The following is a 26,905-nucleotide window of genomic DNA, read 5'->3' as shown; positions in this document are numbered from 1 at the left end:
AATCCCCTCATCAGACACAAAGGAAACATGTATTGTATTATTATTTATTATGTGGGGAGAATCTGGAAGCGTGGGAGCTTGATCCCACATTTTCTCTAATAGTATTGGTTTAATTCAGCATTTATTATTATTTGTATCGTCTATCTTGTTAATACAGCCTCAGATCGATGTACTGACTCAATCCAATATTTGTGGTAACAGTAATGTTAGTGAGTGGAGGCGTGGGACGTGTCAGTGAATACTAATTGCTGCCAGTTTTTTCGCGCGCTGAAGGGAATCCCCAGAAATAAGTGATGGATATCATGTCTGTATGGGTCACTTTATATAAAAATCCACTGACATGTCAAGCCGGTTAAATTGAGCCTCCATTCATTCCAGTGGCTGCCCTGCTGTGTGTAGGTGTTGAAGCAGCCATGTGGAGCAGAGAGAGCGCTCCTCTACTTCTCATCTGCCTGCTGGCGCTCACAGCTCTCTGGAAAACCAGGTGAGTCCTTTGAATGGGGAGACGCCTTGAAGCGATGACAGTGTACGAGATGTAGGCCGAGGATCACTCACTCACTGTGTCTCTGGGGACTGGAGGTCTCCATTTATCAAGTTTTTATCACACCGGGCTCATTATCAGCGGACACTCAATGCGCAGGAGGCAGGAGAGGCAGTTTACCGCCTTCAGTGTCCTCAGTCTGACCATAAAAATAACCCGGGGGGCATGAGGCTAATTATCTAGCCTATAATACATTTTACAATCCATAGGATGGTGGTTTCTAAGGTTATTTGATGATGCAAATTCCAGAGACCAGCTTTAGTTTGATTATTTAACAGTTGTTATAATAGCTTATTATAATTTATGATAATAGCTAATATCAATCTTGAAATGCAATTTTGAGGCCAACTGGCCTGCAAAATAGTAGCCTTAAAATGTTTTATGTAGACCTATATTGGAATATATATGAGACCTAATTAGTTGAAATTGATATGTCTGAAAATCTTCTAATCTGCTTTGCACCTTCATTTTTACTACAGCCTGGCTCCCACTGTTTTATCAGAGGACATCTCACATTATCACATGAGGTGTAAAGGTGTCTTTCGATAACCTGTTGGGAGTGACAGTTTAGGTCATTTGAGCGCTCACACTAGAGGACTATTAACAAAAGAGAAAAACAGCCACTGTCACAAGCATGAGAGACAATTTAAATAATCCATTATTCACTATGTCCCCACCAATAGTCTACTGTAGATTCTCAGTATTTGTATTTGCAGTTGGCCTTTTTTGCGGAAGACATTTTATGTCACAGTAGGCTAGGAAAAGCACAGGTGTTAATATTACTATCAATTATGTCAAACTGCTTCAGTTTAGTATTATAGGTCTAAATGCTGGCTCAATGTCACACACTTAAACTAACCTAAATAGCAGAACCACCGTTAATGTTACTAGTAACACCTGAGCTTTCCCTACTATGACAGTCAAATGTCGGCTGTGAAAGAAAGGGAAGAACAGGAAAACCTCACACAACACTATTTGTTAACAAGTAGAACCCAGATACAAACACAGATCGCTATGTTGCTTTTCTTAAATTAGCTAAACTGATTAGCTAAATAATTTGTATTTATTTAGATGTAGGCCTAACTGCCAGCAAGAGTTACTTTGGAGCCATTTTGTAACTGATTTATTCAAACTCTTGTAGTCTGTGTGAGTGGCCAACTTTACAAGCAGGAGGCGGGAGGTCTGTACAACATGACATGAACACAGCTTAACTATCACAAACATGTTTATGAGTATCTGTAATGGTCATGTATGAGCTGATATAGTTGGGAAAATGTCTTCTTCAGAAACCTGCTTTTAGTTTTTTTTTAGCCAACGGTTAATAACTTAGCCGGCTAAATTCCAAATAGGCTAAGCATTTAGCACTAGCTAGCATATTAGACAGCTAACGTTAGCATGCTAATGTTAACATGGAACAAAATAAATTAGCTGAACAGATGTGAATGAACAGGTTAAGGAAGAAATGTGAAGGTTTAAGTCATCATTTCCTCCACCTAAGGTTTCCTTCACATGCTAATGCAGATTTGATGATTAATGATGTTAACAGAGCCTAAAAATATGCTAGCTGTTCTGATATGGGTGTTATTTATACTGTTGCTATATTAGAGAACATACTGTACTTGAAAATAAGAAAACAATATATCTAGTCTTTTAGATTATAACATTATAAGTTATATAAATTACATCAATCCAACACTTTCTCTGGTGCTAATTAGCGAAATATGGTCCAAACTGAAAATACCCACATGTTACCAAATGATTACTATTGTAGACATTTCCTGCTTAAAGTAATGCCCATATCCTGCGGCTGTTACACCACTAGAGCTGTCGGCAGTGGTGAATATGTCAAGCTTTAATGTAGGACCTTATCTGAATTTATTTACCATGAATCTCTAGCTCTGATTACATTTGCATATTCAGTTGTGTTTTGGCTCCAAGATCAGATGGCTCACAAATGTTCTGCCTTGAACTGGGTCATCCATGTGGATGAGAAACAATATGTATGTGTGTGCGTCTGCGTGGGCATGTGTGAAGTCTCTGCCAGATAATAACAACCCCTTTCCCCCCCCATAAATCAGGCTTCTGTAGAAAACAGAGTTATGAGACTAAATAGCTTTAAAATTTAATCAAACAAATTCCTGTTGGTTGAAGTGTCCCTTTATGTTGTTATTGTGTGTCCGTTGACTAGGTCAGTGAATGCCGATGCCACATCTGATGCCTTTAAAACCAACATCACCCTGTTCACACGGATCCTGGACAGTCTGCTGGATGGATATGACAACCGTCTACGGCCAGGTCTTGGGGGTAAGGAAATTATCTACTATCCTTGGATGTACAAAACTTTATCATTTAACTTTATCATTTAATATCCAACCTACCCATTTGAATGTTTTGTGTCCTCATTTATTATGAAACCGCACGGTTGATAGCTCATTTGGAGTGAAAACACAAAAATCTGATTTGTAGTACTGATAACCTTTGTCAACAATCCACTGAAGAATAAACTGACAAATACACTCTGTGCACAAAATACTTAGGTTATATAACACTCACTCCACTTCCTGGAAAGTCACAGCAGCCACACTGGCCACATTTAACCCGGCAGAGGGTTTTTTTCTTGCTTAAATATTTCTGGGAAATGCCCGCTGAATGAGTGAGTGTAGTGTCAGTTTGGTTGTGCTGCATGGTTGAATTTTTGGAAAATCTGCTGGATCTTTCTAACATCCTGGATTCATTCCTTCTTGGATTATATAATATTATATATTATATTATGTATATTTTTAAAGGAGAGCTTTGAGTAAAATGTAGCATTGAAAGTCGATTGTTATGACGAGACACAGAAATTATAATATTTGGAGTAGATGCTGGAGATGTTTGCACTTTCAGGTACACAGTCTGAAAGCCTTGGTCTGTCATAGTTCTGGTTCAATAGTTACTGGTAATTCAATGGAAATCTGCCAAGCCACCACTAAACTCTAAATCAGGTGGGTCAATCTCAATTTCATTAAGGACCACTCTGGGAAATGAGGATCACATCAAAGGCTAGCCATATACTGTATAGTTTATTGAAATGCTTTAATTTATTGCAAGAAATTAAATATCTTTAATTATATTTTTCCATGTACCATATACTCTCCAAAAAATAAAAATAGATCTTTGATCATGTGGTTTACATGTCTCATACAGCCTTTTAACATGCAATCAACTTCACATAAAACCCTAAAAAATACAAATAAACTTTGTAGTCAATCAAAACTCACATGCAACCTATTTCACAGACCTAAATATGATGCATCAATGTTGTCGAGCTATTTAGCCACATGGATTGGCACCAGACAGCGGAGATCTTTTATTTGATGCAAATTCATCAATTCTTCTTCAGCTACAATGAGGCAATGCCAACATTTATTTGAGAATCTAAACTGCCATGTGGGCATGATCTAAATTTGCGACGGTCAAATCCAGTCTGTGGGCCTTGAGTTTGACACATGTGCTCTAAATGGTCAGAGAATTCTATGGACATGTCAAGCTTGAAAATCTTAAAAAACACTCCTTAAGAATTCAACTAGGACAATGCATATATATAAATATAGTATATGTGTATATATATATATATATATATATATATATATATATATAAATACTAAATATATATTTTTAGTATTTGTGCATTGGGTATTATTGCTTTTATGGAAGTTGTGGCATTGTGGTTTGTGATGTCATTTTGTGATATAAGTAAATCTAAATGTTGGAAAAGTTCAACAAAAAGCTTCAACATATACAATATTAAAAAGTGATTTTTCTAAGCTTCTGTTAGGTTTGATAAATACATAAGCTTGATAGCCTTCACTTTTTCTCACTCTCGACAGAAGACATTTTGTGTCTTCTCTTGTGGCCACAGCGCTCCCCTCTCCATCCTCACCTCTCCCATCATCCTCCATGTTTGGCTTGGCATCTCAATTCCAGCTGGCCCCTCACCCCAAAGCTGAGCTCCTCCCTCAGGATTTGGTTCCATTTGAAATTCAAATTCCTGGGGCCATCAGCCCAGTCCAGGAGCTGCCATATGGGGAACAGACCTCCTTTAGCTTGGCAGCGTTCAGCTTGTACAACTGGACATACAGTAATGGTGCTGCTAGCTTATTTAGGCCGACTGTGTAGGAAAAGCATAAATGTTTTGCCTATTACAACACTGTAGCTCAGTATCTTACTTTAAGACCCTTTATGATCATATTTGATGGAATATTCCATCAAATATTGTTTATGCATCAAAATGTGTACTCAATACATCCCTAGAAAATATAAATATAGAGTTTGTTTCTTGTCATTTGTGATTTATCTCTGGCACTTTTGACAAGATTTTTGTAGTCCATTGGACATTTATATGATTGAATCAATTATACATGGATTCATGCCTCAGTTCCACTGCATGGTTGGGCTTGACTCAGCTAACTTTTGGTACCAGGTCCTTTTCTAGAACCCCATCAGTGAAACGTCTCGTGAAACTACCGTGACGTCATCTTCAACGCGACACTCGCTCAATCCTTTCACCTACAAGCAAACAGAGGAACATCTGCTGTTCGTCAATTGTACGTTTTGATGTATAGCGTAGTTTTGCCGGCTACCATTTAAATAAATCTGGATTGAGTAAATAAATAAATTGCAGCCGTTATTGACAGTTGTTTGGCTATTTCAAAAACGCTGGTTATGCAGGATGTCCCGTGTTGCGCTTGTCACGTGTCACATGACTAATCAGTGGTCTGCAGTATTTCATCTCCACCTTTTGGTATCGGCCAAGAGGTGGATCCCTTGGAACCTCGATAGAGATGGAGCGGCTACTATCTATAACTCTTATAAACAAAATAAAAGTGAGTGGAGTTGATTAGATGCAGTGAAAACGCGTCAGCAGACTACATTAACTGATGATTCTCCTCCAACAGACAGCTCTGGAGAAGTGATCGTGTTAAGGGCAGACTTAGGTGATCTAAAATAAAATGTAACATTCAAACATAAGTTAGAAGCTTTCATCCTAAGTGTACATAAAAAAAACTTTAAAAAACAATCAAATTTGGCCCCGACGGGCGCTAAACTCCCAGCGCTCAAGATGTAGCACCATAGTGTACCCATTAATGTACACAGGGGCTACATTGTGGAGCAGAATTTAGTCTAAGAACAGAAGAAATGGCATCAGATGGAGTTTTCCACATTGTAGACACATTAGAGCTTCATGTCTCATCTGTGGGAAAAACATGTAAACGCTTCACTGAGCCTTAGTTTATAACACGTTTATAATGGCTGAAAAAGCACCTCATCACAGCTGCATGAGTGTGTTCACTCAGACACACAGTATATTCTGGCATACAGAGTCAGTCCCTTTGACTGTTTCCATGGTTCAAGTAGCGTGCCACTTTAGAAAAAGAGCCTGTATCTAAAATATACCGTGCGCTAAAATCTCTCTCCGTATGAATCTTCAAATATCAAATAAATGTCATTTATTTACAGCATCATTACACATTACCGTCATACAGCGTATTGCAAAATGTATTTTGCCCCATAATCATTCGACTTAGTGGCTTTATCATCCCACATCTTTGTATTTTACTCTTCAACATGATAGTTCAGTGACATTTTTCAATTCCCTCCATGGAGACAGCATTAACAAAAATAACCCTAACAATTCTCAGACACTGTGTCCGGCAAAATGAAGCATAAAAAAAGCTTCATAAAGGTAGAATCAGTTGCAGGCCTGTTGCCATAGATTGCATTAGATTGCACACGAAATGGTCGGCTCCTATATCAAGGTGGAGCATTGAGTTTGTGTTTAGATGTTTTTCCTAAGGTGTGCGACATTAAACCTATCCAGATGAGCACTCTGCTGTATCTTATTGCAGTGAACAAGAGATGAAACATTTTATAGCTCCCATTTATAATAAAATGATGAAGATGGAAAAGATGAATCTGGGGCAGAGGTTTTCAAGATGAACCCACGTGTCCCCTTGGGGCTACTAGAAGGTTTCAGGGGAGAGAGAAAAAAAACAACTGTAATCATTTCAACAATGAATGAATTACTGTGTGGGTTTAGGCTGCACGTTTCTCTTTAATTTATTTACAGGAAATACAACATAACCACTGCCTTTTTATGGCTAAACATGTCTATAGGTTTCAGAAGCCAACACAGTATATAGAGCCTATAATGTAACAACTTTAGACTAAATTGTAACACTTTTAAAATGCAGCAATTGGTTTCTGTCACTTCCACTGAAATATAGCCAGGCTGCAGTGAGTGAATGCAGAAAGCACGGTTGCTCCCACATCACCATTAGTGCGACTGCGAGGCAGCTCACTTCTGTTCATATTCACACTTCTGATACTAATCTAATATCATCTAACTACGACTTCATGCTCAGAGCTATACATTGAGTTTCAGCTTTAAAGCAAGATTGTTATGTCACAATTCAAATGATGCAGTCGATGAAAGGAAACATAGCTGTTGGCTAAAGTTACTTACAGGAGCTGATGAATAGAAAGTTAAGTACGAACTCTGAAGTCTCTCACGTCTTGAGTATAAAGCATCCCAGACTATCTTGGTTAGTAAACATCCATCCGCGCATCTGTTTAAAGAAGAGGTAACAGTCATATTCAATCTTAACACCAATAAATATATTTACAATAACATTGGGTCAAATATGACTATATATGAGCATACAACTTGCTAAATGACACTATCATCATCATGTCATAGAATCTATTATGTGATGGTAAGAACTCCATAGCCTGAAACTGATACTGTATGCAAACTTTTATCATTGTATGATGTTTGATGTAATGGGTTTTTGTTCATGCTCTTTATCTATGTCCTGACTGGCGAGAGTTAAGTTGACCTTTGTGTAGTTGCACGGCAGGATGTACCATCCTCTCACACAGACAGGTTTTTTTGTCTGACCAATTAAACATGGTTCAGTAGGCCCATCTGTACCATGTGATTCAGATTATATGAAAAGCACATGTTTCTGACTGTTCTTGCTGAATAAATGAACTTTAGGTATTGTCCTTGTTCCTTTAAATAAGTGTCCTGGCATCCTCCGGCAATAAATGCACTCTGGATATTTTTAAATAGAAAACACAGATTTTCCCTGAGGGCTGTGCTTTTCTAGGTTTGCTTCTGTGGATGCATCATATGTACAAATATGGTTAGTTTTGCTTGTGAATTTGCTCCACTCATGCAATGCAAATGGTCTGGAGCTGTCATTTGGTGGTGGGTTTTGGTTCTCTACAGACTTTTGTTTATTGTTTATTCTTGTGGGGTATTTTTCATGCAGGGTTGGGATTTTTTTATGCAGGCTGTGATATAACAAAATTCATTTCCCGCACACTGTCGGCCCTGGTTAATTAACAAATGACAACAAGCCCGCATAAACTGCATATACTGTATACACATTTACAAAGAACAACCACCAATCCATGAGACCAAGCAAACAACACAGAACACAGAACACAGCATAAATATACAAGAATTACATCAGTACTACAAAACGATGAAGCAATGCTCTGGTAAGCACAACATATCTAAATTAAATTACATTTCATAATCACTAAGTCAATATTTCTGTGAAAATGTGCACGATACAATAACAACAAGATGTATTTATTTAATTTGTTTAATGTAAGAAATGCTCTGAGTAGGACAAAGCCAACTTAGACTTAAATGAAAAATATTCTTTATACAAAATGCATGATAACCACACATCAAATACCAACACAGGATCAACGGTTTTTTTAAATACCCCAAAAAACATTTTTCTGTATGTTTCTGTGATCAAGAGAGAAGTTTAAAAAAACCGTACTGATTCACATTTCATGGCATTAAGCATTGGCTGTGCCTGTAGTCACAATACTGTACACAGAATGCTTCATAGAGAAATAACTAAAATTTCACTCATCATTATTCTCATCTGGTAGTAAGATTTACCTTTTTTCTATCTTCACAACGCATTATGGTAGTTAGCTCTTGGGTAGGGACCATACTACTTTTTAATTTGCACTGTGGAATAATTTGAGTCCAGTATTTAAGGTATGACACTCGGACAACACAACAAAATGTCCAACACACAATACAACGCACTGTACTAGTGAACAATCTCAGACACAGACAGTGAGAAGTTCCCCTCATTACGTTACACTAAAGTGTATCTTTCTACGAGGAGAAGCAGTGCAGTGCGACTGCGTTTAGTGTCGAACATGGTTTTTACTCAGATGGTGTTTCATGTGTGTATCCACAAAGAGCATTTGTCTTTAAAGAAATCAAATTAATGGAGGCCTCTGTGAGCCACAATAAAAACTAATCAATTTAAATCAGCCTGATTCACATACAAAGGCCTAGTTTACATAAATAAATGCACCCTCCGCATGTCTTGCTAAATGGATTGCACCTATTACCCGGCAACCTGCCACTTCCTCTTTTTCATAATCCGTCCTCCTCTTCGAGGGGCTTGAACGGCGACTCGCCTTGCCATGCACGAGAGCACTTTACCGAGGAGTAATGATCTCTTTATTGAATGTGAGATGCTGTTTGCTGTGTAGTACAGAGTGTAGAGTAAAACGTGAAAGCTTTTTGAATTGACCGAGCATGAGAGATCGAGCTTCAGTAATTATTGAAAGAGACAGAGTGTAGAGAAAGCAAATGGACCTGATGCAGCCGCGCTGGTGCACGTAGCACATTACCACTTGAATAGGAAGCATATGGGAGCTTTACTCTTCCTATCTGTCACATCAGTGTGAACATTTAGGGCAAGATTTATACGCTTAAAATCATAGCTTGGGTGGCGCGGTGGCTCACTTGATCTAATCTTACAAGAGTTGCCTGTGAATTTGCTTCCGCAGGTCACGTATAGGTGAACCGAGTCCGTACACAATTCATCTGACGTGCAAACAAATGACAAAGGGAAAAAGAATAATGTGGATTTATCAGCAACAAATTTGTCATTATTGGTGTACCGTGTATAACCTTAAGAAAAAACTTCATCTTTAGATGTGCAGAGCTGTTGGTGCATATTCAGAGCATGATGTATTTACTCACATTTATAAATTCTGTTGACATCCCTTACTGTTTGTTATTTAATGATCTACAGAGCCCGGGAGTGGCCAGAGAGAGAGAGAAATATATTAAGGCCACGATTTACTTATTTGTACACACAAGATATGATTTGTTACCTCAATTTAATTAAATCGATCCCACATTTTTATTCATTTGCGGGCACAAATTAAGTAATTATATAATTTTGTCAGGGCACAAGGCCATGTCATTCATTCCAGCCGCCACCTGCTTAAGGCACTTGTCTTTGGTTGTAGAAAGCTTAGGATAGACACTCTTTAATTAAGATTTACTAGAGCTAGGGGGTGAGTTATCAAGACTTGTTGACAACACTTGCTTTGCAAGGAATTATTATTAGTAAAAGGCAATTAACGAGGATACTGAGAGTTTGTGGATTATATCGTCGGCAATATGCTGATTTGGAGACGTTATCAACTTTATAGTTGGTCATTTAGAAGACCCTGGAAATCCAGGATGACTTACATTTTGATCTATCCCAAAACAAACAGGGAGACAATGTAAAGAGGCTAAAACAGGTGTGATGTGAAAGGAGTTGGAGGTGTGCAGCCTGTCACCAGCGTCTCGCTCCATCACTTGCTGCAATGTATGACTCTGATCCTGACCATGTCTTGTTCTGTAGGCTCACTTTTGATGAGCGATTGCTGTCAGCGTTTATCTCGGCATATACAAATACATTGCCTTTCCTGTGACTGCTTCACAATAAAAGCCTCCCTGTGTTTTCGCCGGTAAAATGTTTTTAATGTGAAGCAACAGCAGTTCACAGTATCATAAGGTTGTAGGACAATAAAGTAAGCCAGGTTTATAATGTAATGGCTGACTCCGTCACTAAACATTTAAATTACTTCAATACATTAAATGGCTGTTGCAGAAAATAAATGATGACCATAGATAGTATAGTCTTTTTTTTATGAAAATCTTATAGATTATAACTTTAAACTTCATTGTTTTTTCAGGACCTTTTAAACCCAAAGCAATTCTCCTCAATTGTCTTTGTTTCTCCTTAAAATAAAAAGGTTTCTTTGCCTGTAACAAAACAGTTTGTAGAAAACTACGTAAAAGAAATCCCACTTTCTTCACACAAAAAGAAGCATTTTAACATTGTTTTGACCTCTTTGGTGTTTTGATGCCTGATTGTTGTTTCTTATCCAGACAGGATCACTGAGGTGAAGACAAACATCTACGTCACCAGCTTCGGACCAGTTTCAGACACAGACATGGTGAGAGCAGAGATAATGGACATTTATTTATTGTGTTTAATTATTCGTCCACATCTTTGCTGCTGGATAAACGCTTGGAGAACAACACAGACGTACTCTCTGTTCATAACATATTTAAAAAAAGAAAAGATGCTTTTTTTTGCTTTATTTTTAGCATCATCACAGCTTTCCCTCCTTATTGTAGTTGCCTCATGTCCCTCTCTTTCCCCACTCACACACACCACGATTCTGAGTTTTCCACACCACGGCACGATGTCTTTTCATCTGACAATTTTCACCCTATAAATTATTGAAAGTCCTCTTGTTATTCAAGTCACTCCTTTGTTTATCCTGGGCTTTCCTGTTTATCATTCTGAAACATGCGCCCGCCCCTCACATCATAACATCAGCATCCCTTCTGTTGTTGAAGACCCATTTTCCAAGTGATTGATCCGTTGATTTAGCACTTATGATGTTTGAGTTCAATGCAGTGGCCTCTGAAAGATATGTAAACTAGAGGGCACTCAGTTAAACACAAAACGTCACTTGTGTGGATCAGATCTCGGACACAGAATAATAAAGACTAAGAAATTAAAATGATCTCATGGAGGAAATCCCAGATCCAGCCAAATCATTCCTGATGTCTCTTTCAAAATAATGTTGTAAACAAACAAACAGATGGACAGACATCAAACCGCTGACAGGGCTCAACTTCATTTCCTTCAATTTCACTAACAGAGGTCATCGCTGAGTACGTAGCTCAGAATAAATAAAACACCCAAGGTTTGAAAAAGTACATTATTATTTATTCAGAAGTTAAATGAACATTAGGTGTAGAAAAAAAGTGTAAAAAAGTTGGGAACTGTAGTTTTTACCAAACATGCGCAAATGATGGAAATGGTGCCTTTGTTGGGGGACTACTGTCAGTCATGCATTAATACACATTTGGCCAGTGAGTATTTATGGCAGCACGATGTTGTCGGTGACATGACTCAAGATCAACAACAGTGCCCATGTTACACCATAATGAAGAAACCGTTTAAACCATTTCTGGACAAAAATCTAGACATGACTTGTTCATCGGATACATTCATTGTTGATTCTGGTCTTTTCATGCGATATGCTGACAAGAAAACTGTAAAATATCACCAAATGTTTCCTTGAAACGGCCCCTCAGTTTAGCAAGAATGATCTGGATGGTAAAACAATAAAAAGGCAACGGTAAGATTATATCCAAACTATCTGTTCATTTGTGTAATGACAGATTATTAGTGACATTTCAGATGCATTCATTTTCACTTTAAAATAATTAGCTCTGCAGTCGGCTTGTTTAAAACTTGTCTGATCACCTGACTCCTCGTATTTCCTGCCTTGATAGATTTGTAGGAGGAATGTTGCTTGTTTCAATACCTCAAGTACTTTAGTGGCTAAAATGTTATCATGACCAATACTAAAGATGGCCAGAACTACGACAACGTGACCCAAATTGTAATAAACCTTACAGTAATTTACAGTAAAAGCTCCTAAATGAAACTTGTTAGTTTTGCTTTCAGTGCCCTACGACCTTAATGTCAGAGGCCTTTCAACTGTGACAAGAAAAAAACACTCTGGATAAATTTATCTCCGTCTCCCTCTCACTTGCTGTGTGTGCAAATCACACAAACACACACGTTTGCTCGGGCACGTACACACATTTCACTGTGCAGTGCTTTTCGCCCTAAATCCTCTCTTGTGTGTGGTTTCTCTTTGACAACAGAGGATTGTAGGTCAATGGGTTCTCTCGGCCTCAGAGCCAGCTTAGGAAAACACCGGCTCAGAGAGCTGAGAGGAACACGGAGAGAGCGAGCCTCACCTTGATGGAGCTTTGACAAACAGGGAAAGCCATTCAGTGGCTGGGTTTTAAAGTGGCAGGTGAAGTCAGTCGTGAAGAGCTGCTGCTTGTAGGCTCCGACAAAACAGGGCAGCGGGAAGTGCCCCGTGTTTTATTTTGCATTTATTACAGCAGAAATGGGGCTCATTCTCCTATAGTGGAAAGTTGAAACATAAATATACTGTTTGATTATTTATTCATTTGTCCCCTCTGCCCACAGGAGTACACCATAGACGTTTTCTTCCGGCAAAGCTGGAAGGATGAGAGGTTGAAATTTAATGGACCAATGAATATTCTTCCGCTTAACAACCTGATGGCAAGTAAAATCTGGACTCCGGACACCTTCTTCCACAACGGGAAAAAGTCCGTGGCTCATAACATGACCATGCCTAATAAACTGTTGAGGATCAAAGATGATGGGACACTGCTGTACACCATGAGGTAATTCAAGTCCCAGGAGCGTGTCTGAAGAAAAGTCACAACGTTTTATTAGTTTTTAATGTGCTCAGATGGATCTAAAGATATAGTTCAACATTGTAGGTAGCACACCTATTTGCTTCTTGCCGAGAGTAAGTTGAGAAGAATGACACCACCCTCATGTCTGTACGCTTAATGTGAAGCTTCCTCCAGCAGCCCATTAGCTTAAAAGTCTGGCACAAAACACCCCGTAAAACCGCAATTTTGCGTTTTTACATTAAGAAGTGAGCTTTAGAAGCTGTGTTTGTGCTAAGCTAACAGCTATTGGATGTAGCTTTATATTAGATGCACCACTTTTGAATGTTATCAGCCCATTAAATGGCCATTATCAGTTATCACTACCATTAAAATGCTTCAGACGGGGGGAAACTTCACCTACCCCAAAGTACGTTTGTTACGTCCATTATGGAAGTCACGTAAGTTAAGTACGTTACGTACGTATGTATGTCAGTACGCAGACTTTTGGTTTCACACGATTCATACTGAGTCATTTAGGAGGTAGAGGTAGCCCATAACACCTAATATATAAGCTCCGGAAGAAAACTGATAACAGCCATTTAATTGGCTAATAACATTCGAAGTGAGAGCATATTTAGTGTACAGACATGAAAGAGGGATCGATCCTCTCAGCTTACTCTCTATGACAGACCTACCTACCCTGGTCAGAAGCAATACACAATCAATGTTCAAATATATTCTTCAAGCATCCTATTTTATGTAATTCAGGATCTTTTTTGTCAACATGCCTTTCAAGAAAATCAATTTGAATGATAAACAACTGCAAGTTAATTTTCACAGCGGTTGAATAATGTATGATAGTCGAGTTGCACACAATGCAGTTTCTTATCAAAGAGCTACAATCTCACGCAGACACACATTCTTTTTTTGATTTCTGCTGGTCTCTGCAGCACCTTGTTTACTTTGCTCTGCTGTTTACAGTCAAGTGAATAATTTTAGTTTCGAGGCGTTACAGATGGGAAGCGTCTTGAATAGTGCATGAGGCTTGTGAGGTTTTTGTTTTTGATTTTTGTTTTTTTGAGACTGTGCCTAATCTGTGCTGTTTACTTTTCATGCATTTGCAAAGTCTCCTTAATTTTCTGTGAATTGGATGCAGGTTAACTGTGCATGCAGAGTGCCCAATGCATCTGGAGGATTTCCCCATGGACTTTCATTCCTGTCCACTAAAATTTGGCAGCTGTGAGTAACTCTGATGATGAGAGCGCCTGAGGGGCCTTTAAGTAAAATGCTATTTTCTTCTCTTTTTTTTTACTTTTCCTCACCGGTTCTTTAGCAAGAGAGCAGCCTAAGAACCGAGTGAAGCTGTAATGCATGGCTCACTTTTCTGGCAGTAGCCCTTCAAAACAAAATATACAGCAATAAACAGATATATTAAGAATAACTGACAGATAAAGGATTGAGTGGAAATGTCACTGGAAAATATGGGGAAATGGACTGTAAACTCATCCAAATACTTTATTTTTCTCAATTCAAATCTGTTTGAATGACTCTTTATTGCCATGGCTTCTTAACATTTGGATGAAGATGTTTTGCTTTAAGCTGCTTTTAAGATATTATATAAATATTAAAATCTAGGGATGATTAAGTATCAGAGCTTCAGAACATGGTGGGTCTGAAAGGCCTTGACTTCTCACATTAATTAAATGTCCCATTTACTTTCAATGCATTTATGTGGTGACCAACAGTATGACCACATGAAGCTCCTCTATTGAAAACTAATACAACTATCTGTAGCCTGACATGATTGGCAGAATATTTCAATAATGTATATTGAGGGAAGAAATCTGTTTTTCTGTTCCATCAGATATTCATAGGTTAGCAGACAAGCTTTCAAATTCCATATTCAGTGTCTGCTGTGTGACTGATTGAAAAGGGCAAATGTCACCGTGCATCAATTTTGCTTGTTGACGTTTTATGAATTCCATCTTCAGACACTGAGAGATGTTTTCTCTCTACAGTATTCCTTTTTTTTTAATAGAAACGCAGCTTCAAACACAATGTAGTCGGGGCTTTTCATTTGGGTCACTGAAATACTTTCTCGAAAAATCATCGATAGCTGTGGCTGCCCCAGATTGATCCCCTATGGGTTTATCCCTCTTCTCTATTGTTTAGATGCCTACACAATCTCAGAAGTGACTTATGCTTGGACTCGAAATGCCTCCGACTCTGTGGTGGTGGAAGGAGAAAGCTCCCGCCTGAACCAGTATGACCTGCTCGGACAAACGGTCGGACAAGAAACTATCACATCGAGTACAGGTAAGCTTTTGTGGAGGTTTATAATAAAAATAATACTAAAAATACTTTTAATGTACTGTGTGTGTAGCGCTTTTCCAGATACTCAAAGGACCTTTACAATAGAAAAACATTTCATACAAGCTTCCAAATAAACATACATAAAAAAGTAAATAAGTAGGTAAAAGTCTAGAGGGACTCCACCTCACCGACCCACGTCCGCTGCAGGAAATGTTCCTCCAGCTTAGAAAATAGCAAAACTCTGGATTTGGTATTTTCAAAAAGATTTGAAGCAACACTACTAAAGTAGTCAGAGTTTTGCAATATAGTTTCCAGCTGGCATGGAGCAACATTTGGATGTTTAATGGCTTCTAATACATCAACAAAACCTGTTCAAAGCAAACATTAACCTGCAAACTGTGATAACAGTCATAGCTTGGACCTGCTTCATTTTGTGGAATCAGGAACCTTAATTTCTTTATTATCTCAGTTTGAGTGTGAAAGTCAAACTGTGAGGACTCTGTGCCTGTTTGGGAGGATGTTGAACTCGTCCACCTCCTACATGTTGCAGGAGGTGGCCGTAGCTTGCTGTGAAACGCTTGCTAAGTTTTGTCTTTTTGTTACTCACTTTATTTGGCTTGAAAAAATGTACAGAAACATTTGCACATTGCACTTCTTCTGCATGTTGAAGATTCGACAAAACGGGGATTTGGCAGTCGTGCATCTTGAATTCCCTACTTTGTTCTGTATTTTGTTAATCTGCATTTAGCATGGCCTGGAGAACCAAAAAGCAGCATGACAGGTGAGCTGTTGCTGCGACAAGACTTTCCACTTTATAACCCCCCCTTTAAGGGAATAAAGATGGGCAGGTGTTCAAATTCAGTGCAGTTTCATTGGATGGATCTAAAATGCATAATAAAAAACTAAAAAAATAGACGACAGATGCTGATGTAGAATTAGACATAAGGGAGCGCATCTGTCTGTGGTAGCTGTCAGAGACACTAACAGAGGAGCTCCAGGAGAAAATAAAAGCTGCTGTGTTCTCCAGTGATTTAAGTGTCTTACGTTGGAGCCCAAAGACACAGGGATGTCTCAGAAAAGTGCAGCGATGCGTGAAATGACAAAAAAAATCTATGTTCTGGGCCCAGAAAGCGAATGACTCGATGTGCATTGAAAATGTGGCATTTCACTCAAATGGACCTGCAGGAGACATTAGCAAGTGAATCCAACAGTGACAAGCTCATTAGTGGACGGGGTAATTAACTCTGGTTAAGTCTAGAGTATTAAAACATGGACTTGAAGAAATATGGCTAAGAAGATTTAAAGCTAATAACATTATTATTATTATTTTTTTCATTTTAATTAACCATTAAATAAAGCCGTCCCCCAGACAGCAATTGTCCAGTTATAGCTTAGCAACAAAACTACAGTTGACACAGCAGAACTGTCCAGGTTTATATTTTACGACATGCTGTCGCGTTTGTAGAATTCAAGGAGTTTGAGGGTAGTGTCTGCTTCCTATCCTTTCCAAAAATACAAAAGCAAGAGTCTAAGGAACCGAGTAAACAGTGATGTTTCTGCGGAAAACATCTGAATGCCTGTAAACTAGCTTAATTTTACAGAAGTAACAGATTAAATTACTTTTTCTTTTAAAAGCCCTGTTTAGAATAGCACATTGTGCATGTTTTGCGGACACTAAACCTGCACAAATAAGAATAAAAAATAAATGGTGTGAATCTCAAAGCCCCTGCAAGGGGGAAATGCACCCCTATCTGTGCTGCCAAGCAAATAGCATCTCAGTGCTCCTGTGCTATTTACGCCTATTTAAATGAGGTAAAAGACATACATTTGGCGCAAGATTGGCCTCTTTCTATGCAAATGATCCTCATTGCAAAAACAGTCCAATTCACAAAGGTCAGCACTAATAACCAGATGCAGTACAAGTGAAATTATAAGCATCTTCAGAGAGTTTAGTAACTGAAGCGCATGTATAAGGGCTGTCACACCCAGACTTTCCTCTGCTTCAAATCAAGCCATCTTTCTTTTTCTCTCCACATTATTCTGCCTATTATGTTCTTGGTGCAAAGGCAACATTTACATAATTGCAATCAGATACAATAAAACGCCAAATTGCACTGAGCTACAAAGCTTTATGGGCATTATGTTTGTGCCCGTCTCAAGGTCAGATTCACAAAAGATATTGCGCTCATGATATTACAGATTAGCGCAACATCTTTTGTGAATCTGACCCTGAGACAGAGACAGAGAGCGGTTGCAATTGATGCGCAATTCATAGTGGTAGAGTTTAGGATAGCGTTAGTAGCTCTGTCTGTTTACACTCCAGCAACCGCAGTCCTTCCAACCAGAAGGGTGGGCATTCATCTGTACCCCAGCCCTGCAAACGGCTGGCTGCTTGGTTTGTGTACAACGCACAGAGCTGGCTGTAAATAGGCAAGAGGCTGTGTGTCGCAAACTGCGATAAAAACCTCAATTGAGACGCATATTCCAAAAGTGCTGTATATATGTCCAAAGAATGCTCCTAAAACTCAAATAATATCGGCATATCCCACATGTCTTCATCTGAAAATCCTACATAAGGAATTAGGCCTAATTCCGAACATCTAAACTAAATACCCAGTTTACATGATGACCAGTATCAAATTCTCTTTCAAGTCTCCTTGTGTAAAATAAATATGTGTAGGTTAGTTTTAAATGCACTGACAAACGTAACAGTAACCAAATCCACCATGCGTCAGGGGCCTGCACAGAAATAGAAAGATGTTCTCTCCAAAACGATCAGTTGTCACGTTTAATTAATTTATAAAACACTTTCAACAAGCAGATTGTTCACAAAGTGAAGACAGAAAACAAAGGACACAAACACATAGAAAAGTAGGCTATAGTATAAAAGAAAGAGATAATGAGGGCCAAAAATAGGACTAACACATTCCATGCAAACACACTAACACCGATGCCAAGAAATGGGGCCAGAACTTGAGTGTGCATACACAAGTCTATATGTGTGTCTGTGTGTGTGAAGAGAGGAAGGACACCATTGCTGTCTAGGGAGTAGACCGTAGGAGAAATAGCTTGAAAGATCAAACATTGGATATAAGTTGTGGTGACTAAATGGGCACTGAGTCTGGGTTGGCTGCTGTTTGCCTTTACATGCTGGGAGTGACCAGTTTCTGGAGATTATATGATGGCGGTAAGCAAATCACAGATGGAGGCTGTGTAATACATTGTAAATTGTAAATAAGAGTTTGTAATAAATGCATGCATTCACAAAGAGACACTGGAAAGAGAACAGGGTTAGACTGCAGAGTGATGCAAGTTAACAAAAGGAGATTATTATCATTATTGAATTCATTGGAAAACAAGTCTGGATCAAAGATGTGTTACGATCCTTTGAGGAGACGTTTCAAATAAGACAGATGTGTAATATGTGAGATCTTTACTGCTTAGGAGAAGAAATGTGTCGTCTACCTTGAGTTGCACCGTTATTTTCCTTGTTTCAAGCTTAATTCTGTCGGCAATACATCGCAGCAGAATAAAATACTTAGCACAGTGATTAATAACATGCAGGGACCATTTCAAATAATCCCCCAATGGTTATTAATTTAGAAATAAACGCCCTCCAGGGTGTGCACAAGCAGAGCAGAACCAAAGCAGGTGGAGGCAGCAGTAACAGCAGCAAGCACACGTCAGCATGCAGAGTGAACGTGAGGGTCTATAACTATGAGCCTTATCGGTGCAGCGACATGTGATTGCAGAGGATGACGCCCGACTGTCACGTTAGAAGTAGTAAATCTGCTAAATTACTCCTTTTCACTGAGGTCCAAACACATTTTTTAAAATGTCATTATTCTGAATGATACTAATGTGAGTGTAAGGAGGAAAAATAACTTGTGACTGAACCCCAAAGGACCAGAATACACCTGACTGATGAGCCAAAATCACAATTTATCACAATGTGTGTTGCATGAGCAGAAACTAATCATACCTAAACAGCAAAGCAGAAGTCACCCAGCCATCTGTAAAAAGAAACATGAGAAAAACAGAGGCCTCAGAAGTGAAAACATAAAGCTGGTGGTCCTAAGATGGTTAAAGGGATGGGATATTGCACAATTAACTTTTTGATTTTTCTCTAATCTTTACATTTTTCTTGAAAAATACTAGATCTTCAGACCTCTACCAATTATTCAAATGAAACCAGCTGTGGGGTTTGAAGGGGGGAATCACTCTTAGAAAAGCTTACAACTCATAGTGGCTGAATCGAAATCTCTGGACTTCACCGCACTTGCAGACTTTCAGACTTTGCTGACTTTGCGAACTTCGCGGGCACGATACCAGGAAGTCTGCCAGTGCTGAGTGCTGTCCAAATCCACAATTCATCCGGTCCACAAGAAGCCTCAAGCTGACTTTCTGCAGACTTCCAGAGAGTCTGTTTGGGGAGCATTTAATGTCTGATTTAATTCAACTCATTTCAATACGGACATGAAGTTTTTCGAATTGCCAACTAAACAAACAAAACAAACTTATTATGAATGTGTAAAACAAGTACTGTATTAAAATGCTGCATCATGATACAGAAAGATGTAGAAGTATAGGCTATATAGGTAATCAAAATGCATTTTATTATCGCAGCCTACCCTATAAAAGCTGGGTAGCATAATGCCAAATGTATAGGCTAAGAAAAATGTCCTGCTACAATTACATAGCCGAGCACTGCAGCGATCAGCGTGTGCAAGTTTGTTGTTACTTTTACGTAATACGAGGTTTCCCCAGCAATGAGTGAAACAGACTTGAAGGGATGACGTTGAACACGTCACAGTACTTATGACTGAAGACCGGAGGGTGGCCATTTGGAATTAGCCGACATATGCAACCTGTAACGAAGGCTCATTAGTAGAAGTGCTTCATTTTTGGGGGTTGTAAACCAAATGCAAAGAATTATATCAGCCTGCCGATCTAACCTGCCAGACAAAATCACTACCTCAATTTTCATTCCCACCAGTCTGTAGAGTTAGACAGAGAAGGCTTTCATGAGTCTTAAAAGCCGTTCAATCGAAAAATAATTTCTAAAACTGAATGGTGGCCAGGCTGAGGATACCTGGGTAGTCATACCCAAACGATAACAACATTAAGTGTAAACAATCCTTCAGAAAAGGTGTTGATAGGTGGGTGAAGGAGAGGAGGAGAACTGACAGCATACACAATTCTCTGTCACTGAGCGACAGCACTGATCTTATTTTAGCAATACTACTTAGAAGGAAACAATCTTTTGAAAAACAGTTCCTGCGGGACGATGATAGCAGTGATCATAATAATAGTGAGAAATGTGTAGGCGGGCTATAATTACTGGGAGATCAGTGTCTTTTTTTGCATTTTTAGTCCATTTTGTCTAAATGCCTAACATTAGTGCTAACCATCTTTGAAATGTAACTGCATCTTTTTAGATTGACAAATGTGATTGATTTTTTTACTTTGAATACAGCCAGTTTTGTCAATTTCTTTATGAAAATCGGATTGCAGACGCTTGAAATCTGCTTTGGAAATTGGCAGAGATGTGGAAAAAGTCAGACTTGAGTCACCGACTTTAGACTCGACTTGACTTAAATAGCAACGACTCACTTGGACATGAGCCTTTTGACTTGATATGTAAAAAGTGTGCCAAAATTCAAGTAATTTCCCTTCATTTCCTGAATCAACTAATATTAACGCTATTAATTCCCAGCAAGTCGACACTTAATTCCCCAGATCCTCTTTCTTTAAACCAATCCAACAGCATCCAATCAAGTTGCATTGAGTACAATGAAGAAGGAAGTTTCGAATGCAAAGAATATATAATTTGTAGTAAACAGGCTGCAAAACTACAGGTATGAACCTTTAAGAATAGAGTGGTGGAAATGTGAATAATGAGTATCATTACTTGGGAGAACGTAAAGAATGAAGTACATTTGATGATCGTGAAAGAGTCTGAGAAGTTTGTTGCTGGTGGAGATATTGAACCTGGGGTTATTGCCTCCAGACTTTAGCTGTAAAGTCAAGGGGGGAGTGGGTGGTTTGCAAAGCATCACTGTCTACTTAGACGTCTTCTTTATGCGCCTGAGCATGCTCAGTGAGTCCTCTTTCTCACAAAATGCTCCAATTTCATTCTTAGAACGTTTTTAATGCTTAAGTTTCTGCCATTGGTATTTCACGGTGTTGTTGTTGAAAGCATCAAAAAGGTGTCAAATCTAGATCAATCAAAGAGTGCGATATCCCTGAGGCATTAATAGGATCTTTATCCTGATAAAAGAGTAACTATGGCAGAAAATACATCGACCACAGAAAAAAACGACTTCCTAACTGCATCCCTGTGCCAAGTGCTCCAATACTTCTCCCTTTAAGTATCAATTACCAGTATAGAGTATTTCCCCAGTGACTGCATTCCACTATCAAGGGAATCCCTGCTTCAATTTCATTGAGTAAGAATATCTTTTCATGCACTAAATGCTCCTATCTAGGTTAAGTGGTGTATGATGCCTCAGTAGAAGGCAGAATGCCTGCCAGTGACTGTTTCTGCTGTTTAACTAGTCACTCCACATTATCTGATTGGCTGACTTTAAATTAATCATTCATTACTAGTGTGTCAGTGTTTGGTGTAGCGTACTTGCAAACTAGGTCATTTGGCACAAACGAATGTGCTCTCGGCTTCGCGGGGATGGACATCTTGCATAAGCCTCTGAACATTTCAACACACTGTTACAAAAGTCCCACTTTTCAGCCATACATTCATGTGTCATGTTTAACTTGTTACCTTAAAGCACTTACTGTTCCCGCTTCCATGATTCTCACTTGTTTGTTGTGTTGTTTGCTGTAAAAAACATTGTTGTGTAACTGCATACATTATACACAAAAACCTCATGACTGAACAGAACTGAATGTAGTGATGTTTTACTTCACACTGTGAATAATATATGGTGTTCGAGCAGTAATGTCGTTGCAATGTAGTGTTTATATACTGTGAATACAGTAGGTGTATCTGTTTTTAAGCTGCTAATATGACAGGCCAACTTGTTGGCAAACTGCCTTTACACATCCAGCAGATATAGAGCAACATTAGCAATCATTTGGAGTCGTGTTTCTGGCCACCTGGCCAAACATCTGACTCTTTCATCAGCTAAATTATCTGTTGTGTTCATCAGCCAGTGGCTAACTTTGTCTGCTTGTAATTTGGTGCTGGGCAGTGGGTTTTAGAGATTTTAGAGCTGCTTACAAAACCAGAGCAAGAAAACCAAAACAGTAAAGCCACAGGTAGAAAACCAAAACAATGAGCTGAAAGATGAAGAGAAAGATCTCTCTAGAGCTGAGGGGAACTGCAAAGTTGGTGGATAATTCTGTGTAGGTTTGTCACTTCGAGCAACCTTTTTCAAATACCAGAGGCAAAGAGATTATTGTTGTGGCCTTGTTGATATAAAACTTTGATTATAGTCGTAGTTGTGTCCGGCTGTGATGAGCTACTGGCAGCTACGGCCGAGGTTTAGGTGTGTGTGAAGACACGGGGAGGCGTTTGTTCAAAACAACAATGGAGGGCTCCTAAAGAGGTTAGTAGATGCTTCAATAGCATCAGAACTGGAGTGTATTTCTTCATTGAAAGAATAGCAAAGAACGACACTGAAGGCTTTTCTCGATGGAAAAGATTTTTTGACACTTCTTGCGACTGGCTTTGGCATGAGTTTGATTGACAGATGGTTCATCAGATCACCTGCCAAGTATTTTTTTTTTAAAGTGCCTGCCCTTATCCAAACAGTTTCCAATGACGGCTTCTCAGATGGTTCTGTGTAACAAACCATCTGGTGCATTAGATTAATCAAGTCCTTGTTTTTGATGATTTTGCCCTCTATTGGCCAAAAATGTATTAATGCAGCTTTAACTATTATTCTGTAAAAGGGGCATTCCACAAAACATTTATAAATTCTGAGAAAATGACCACTTTGGGACTACACATTTTTAACAGAAAGTTACAAAGTGGGGGAGTTTGAAACATGTAGTTTTTACCAGCCAGGGAGGGTCTAACGGGAGACGCTATCGAGCTGAATTATGGGACGTGTATGAACAAGTTTAGCTTGACCCATAACAGGGACCAAAAGTCAGGATATCTCGGCTTCTGCCGAATCAGTAACTTGTAAGTCCCCAACTTCATGGAAGTGCAATACTAAATTGCTCGCGTGCCTCTTTAATTTACAGTAGTCTCCCCAAAAACCCTTCCCATTTAGTTCAATTGGTGTGTATATCAAGCGGCAACCTCCGGGTCTAAAAAAGTGAAGTCAATACGGAAATGCTTTAAACCAGCATTCTTTCTGATGGTTGCAGAAAGAAGTCAAATTGTATGTAAGTCTATGAGAAAATTGCTCTACATCTCAGTAATATTTTCCTGACGAGTTTATGGTCTCAATCAAGAGTCAAATCAAAAGTATTCTTCAATGCAGCATCTTCTTCATTTTGGAAATGATGGTCCAATTTAGGGTAAAATAGACGATTAAGCAGGGTAGTGATCAATAGACAGTTGTCCAGTCTGGGTGTTTCCGTCTTAAAACTTTACCCTTTCACAGTGTGTCTCAACCAACCAAAATGCCAAACCCGAGGCTTCAAGACAATAATCCACAAACCAATGGGTGACGTCACTGTGACTACGTGTTACCTCTCAGTGAAGCGATCACAGGCTCCTCTAGAGAAATTTTTGTCACATTTGCCCCTTTTTGGTCACCCTCATCCTCACCCATCCACAACACAGGCATCGGGGCTCGCATTCAAATTAAATTATAGAAGATATGGAGCTCGATAGGGTACTGAGAGTGCACTTAATTCCACAAATTCCACAAATTCCTTTGTGTGTGCGTGTGTGCGTGTGTGCGTGTGTGTGTGTGTGTGTGTGCGTGTGTGTGTGTGTGTGTGTGTTGGTGTGTGTTGGTGTGTGTTTGTGTGTGTGTATGGTGTAAGAGAGAATAAGTCCTCACATAACTGCTAGAAAAACAGGCAATATAACTATAGAGCTATATAAGAAAAAAGAGGGAATAAAAATCTGTTGGGATTAGTCCTTGGAAATGACACCCCCTCCCCCCTTCCCACTGCTGAAAAGGACTTTCCTCTTGCCAAGTGGCAACGTGTATCAAGGCCTTCATTTCAGGATCGCAGCAAATGAGCTATGTTTCTCTGTTCTGTTGCCATGGGTAACACATCTTTTTCTTCTCATGTCTAATCTTGGCGTCTCTTTGAGATATCTTCTATTTGGAAGGCCTGCCTGCTGCTGCAGCATTGGCACTGTTTCACAGCCTTGTCAGCTATTAGGTTTTGCTCGGTGGCTAGGAAATCACACTGCCTACTTTTCTATGTATGGGTGGATTATTTGACAAAATATGTGCTGTTAACAGCTGAAGTAGACTGTCTCATCTATTTCTAAGACTGCTTCGGCATCTTAAAGCTGCATTCTCAACAAGATTCACATAAAAACATAATGTTATTCTGATATAAATGACTACATTTGAAGCACGAGGGAGGTGTGGTGTTGTATAGTTACATTTGACTGGGAGAGAGAAATCATCTCTGATACTTTTGATGTGTCAAACACCACTTCCTGTGCAGTAATATAATAATAATAATAATAATAATAATAATAATAATAATAATAATAATAATAATAATAATAATAATAATAATACTAATAATAAGCTTTATTTGTATAGCACCTTTCATACAAGAATTGCAGCCCAAAGTGCTTCACAGCAAAAACATAACAATTAGTACAAGATTAGACAGAATAAGAGCATTTACAGTACAATAATCACAGTGTTGATGTAAATGAGTCTGAAGTACCATTAGAAAAATAGCAGGAGTTTCCGACACTTTATCAGCCAGGCTTGGGGAGTAGCAGGATACATTGAACCGCATTACGTAATTATGATTTAAAAAAAATGTACTATTCCATTACAGTTACAGAATAAAATATGTAATCAGATTACCAATACATTTAGTTAAATGGGGATTAGGAAAAAACATTTAAATCAAATTAAACCCTAGTCGTAACCTTTCAACTTAAAAAGAAATAAATCTGATTCGCAGTATCACTTTGTGATAATATCCTCTTCAGGTGTTGAACGAGCTACAAATTGGAATTCATGTAAACATTTGGAGAAAAAAAAAGGCTTCTTCTGCATGATGTAATACAGAATTCAACTTTCTTAAAAGTCTCAATGAACATCATAACCATGCACAGGTGTTGATTGCAAAATTAATTGAAGATTACTATACATATCAGTTCATTAAGTCATTAAACACACTCAAATATCAAACTGTAAATGGTAATAGAAGTAGCTGCAGTGGTGATTCCTTAAAGCAGGGGTCGGGAACCTATGGCTCGCGAGCCATATATGGCTCTTTCGATAACGCAATATGGCTCGCAGACAATTTTGAGCTGACATTTAACATGATTAACAGGTAATAAATAATTATATTGTGTCATTTTAAAGTAAAACATTTAGCAGCGGATTTGTTTTTAGTTCTCCCCTCTCTTTCCTCCGCTCTGTCTCTGGCTGTAGGTGTGTTCACACGTGTGTGCGTAGGGGCGGAGCCCCGCCCGTCGCGAAACCGAGCAGAGGAGAAACTGCACAAAGCAAGCAGTAGACCGGGGGTGTCAAACTCAATCACAGGGGGCCAACATTAAAAACTGGGACTACGTCGAGGGCCAAACACGGTCCACATTTATTGAACAGGATACACATATTGGATAAAGTGCAAAAAGATATGGAGCATATTTAAGTCAACTGCAGACGGATTGCTGAGCAGTTCAATTTAAATATCTGAGCTGCAAAGTCGGCAAATGCGCTCAGTTGATCAGCAGAATGCTGTCGGGAACACAGCGGTGCAGATGTTTGTCAGTGTTTGGAAACACGTAGTGACCAAAGTTTCCTGCTGCATCAGAGTCTCCCACATGCAGCTCGGCATCACACATGTCTGTGATCACACGGCCCTGAAGCTGCAGGTTTAACAGTGAGATGCTTCGTTATGTCGCACAAACAGTCCAGCTCACATCGTCCCAGAGATCTGTGGTGTGTTTCCCTTTGCTTTCCAAAAACTTTCATTCCATTCACATATTTAGTGACTTCCTCGAATGTATTTCCCCGTGGTTGTGCCATGCATTGATTTAATGACCAAAACTGGCGGGCCAGTTATGACAGACATATAATATTTTCTCGCTGGTCGGATATAATTGCCTTGAGTTTGACACCCGTGCAGTAAACACTGAAACGTGCACATAAATGAGATAAATAACGTAAGCGTTTAGTTTATTTAATAAAAGAGCACCTGTTCAATGAAACACTGATACTGCTATTAGTACTCGGAGAAGTGTTATTCTTAAAAAATGCACGCATAAAGTTGCATTCAAATCTATTAAATATATGGCTCTCAAGGAAATACAT

The 26,905-nt window shown here is 38.9% G+C and overlaps 1 protein-coding gene across 1 annotated transcript in view; it reads left to right on the top strand.

Annotated features, from left to right (window-relative positions):
* The window catches only part of gabra2b (gamma-aminobutyric acid type A receptor subunit alpha2b), a 32,792-nt gene that overhangs the window by 353 nt on the left and 5,534 nt on the right, over positions 1 to 26,905 (top strand). The window contains exons 2-7 of the mRNA XM_029441679.1: positions 379 to 484; positions 2,730 to 2,845; positions 10,800 to 10,867; positions 12,937 to 13,157; positions 14,308 to 14,390; positions 15,324 to 15,467. Of these exons, the coding sequence (XP_029297539.1) occupies positions 414 to 484; positions 2,730 to 2,845; positions 10,800 to 10,867; positions 12,937 to 13,157; positions 14,308 to 14,390; positions 15,324 to 15,467 (703 nt within the window). The 5' untranslated portion in view covers positions 379 to 413. The remainder of the gene's footprint in view (positions 1 to 378; positions 485 to 2,729; positions 2,846 to 10,799; positions 10,868 to 12,936; positions 13,158 to 14,307; positions 14,391 to 15,323; positions 15,468 to 26,905) is intronic.

Source organism: Cottoperca gobio, chromosome 10 (assembly GCF_900634415.1).
Source record: "Cottoperca gobio chromosome 10, fCotGob3.1, whole genome shotgun sequence".
Taxonomy (NCBI): Eukaryota; Metazoa; Chordata; class Actinopteri; order Perciformes; family Bovichtidae; genus Cottoperca; species Cottoperca gobio.
Note: the sequence above shows the minus strand (reverse complement) of the source record. Positions and strands in the feature narration are given on the sequence as shown.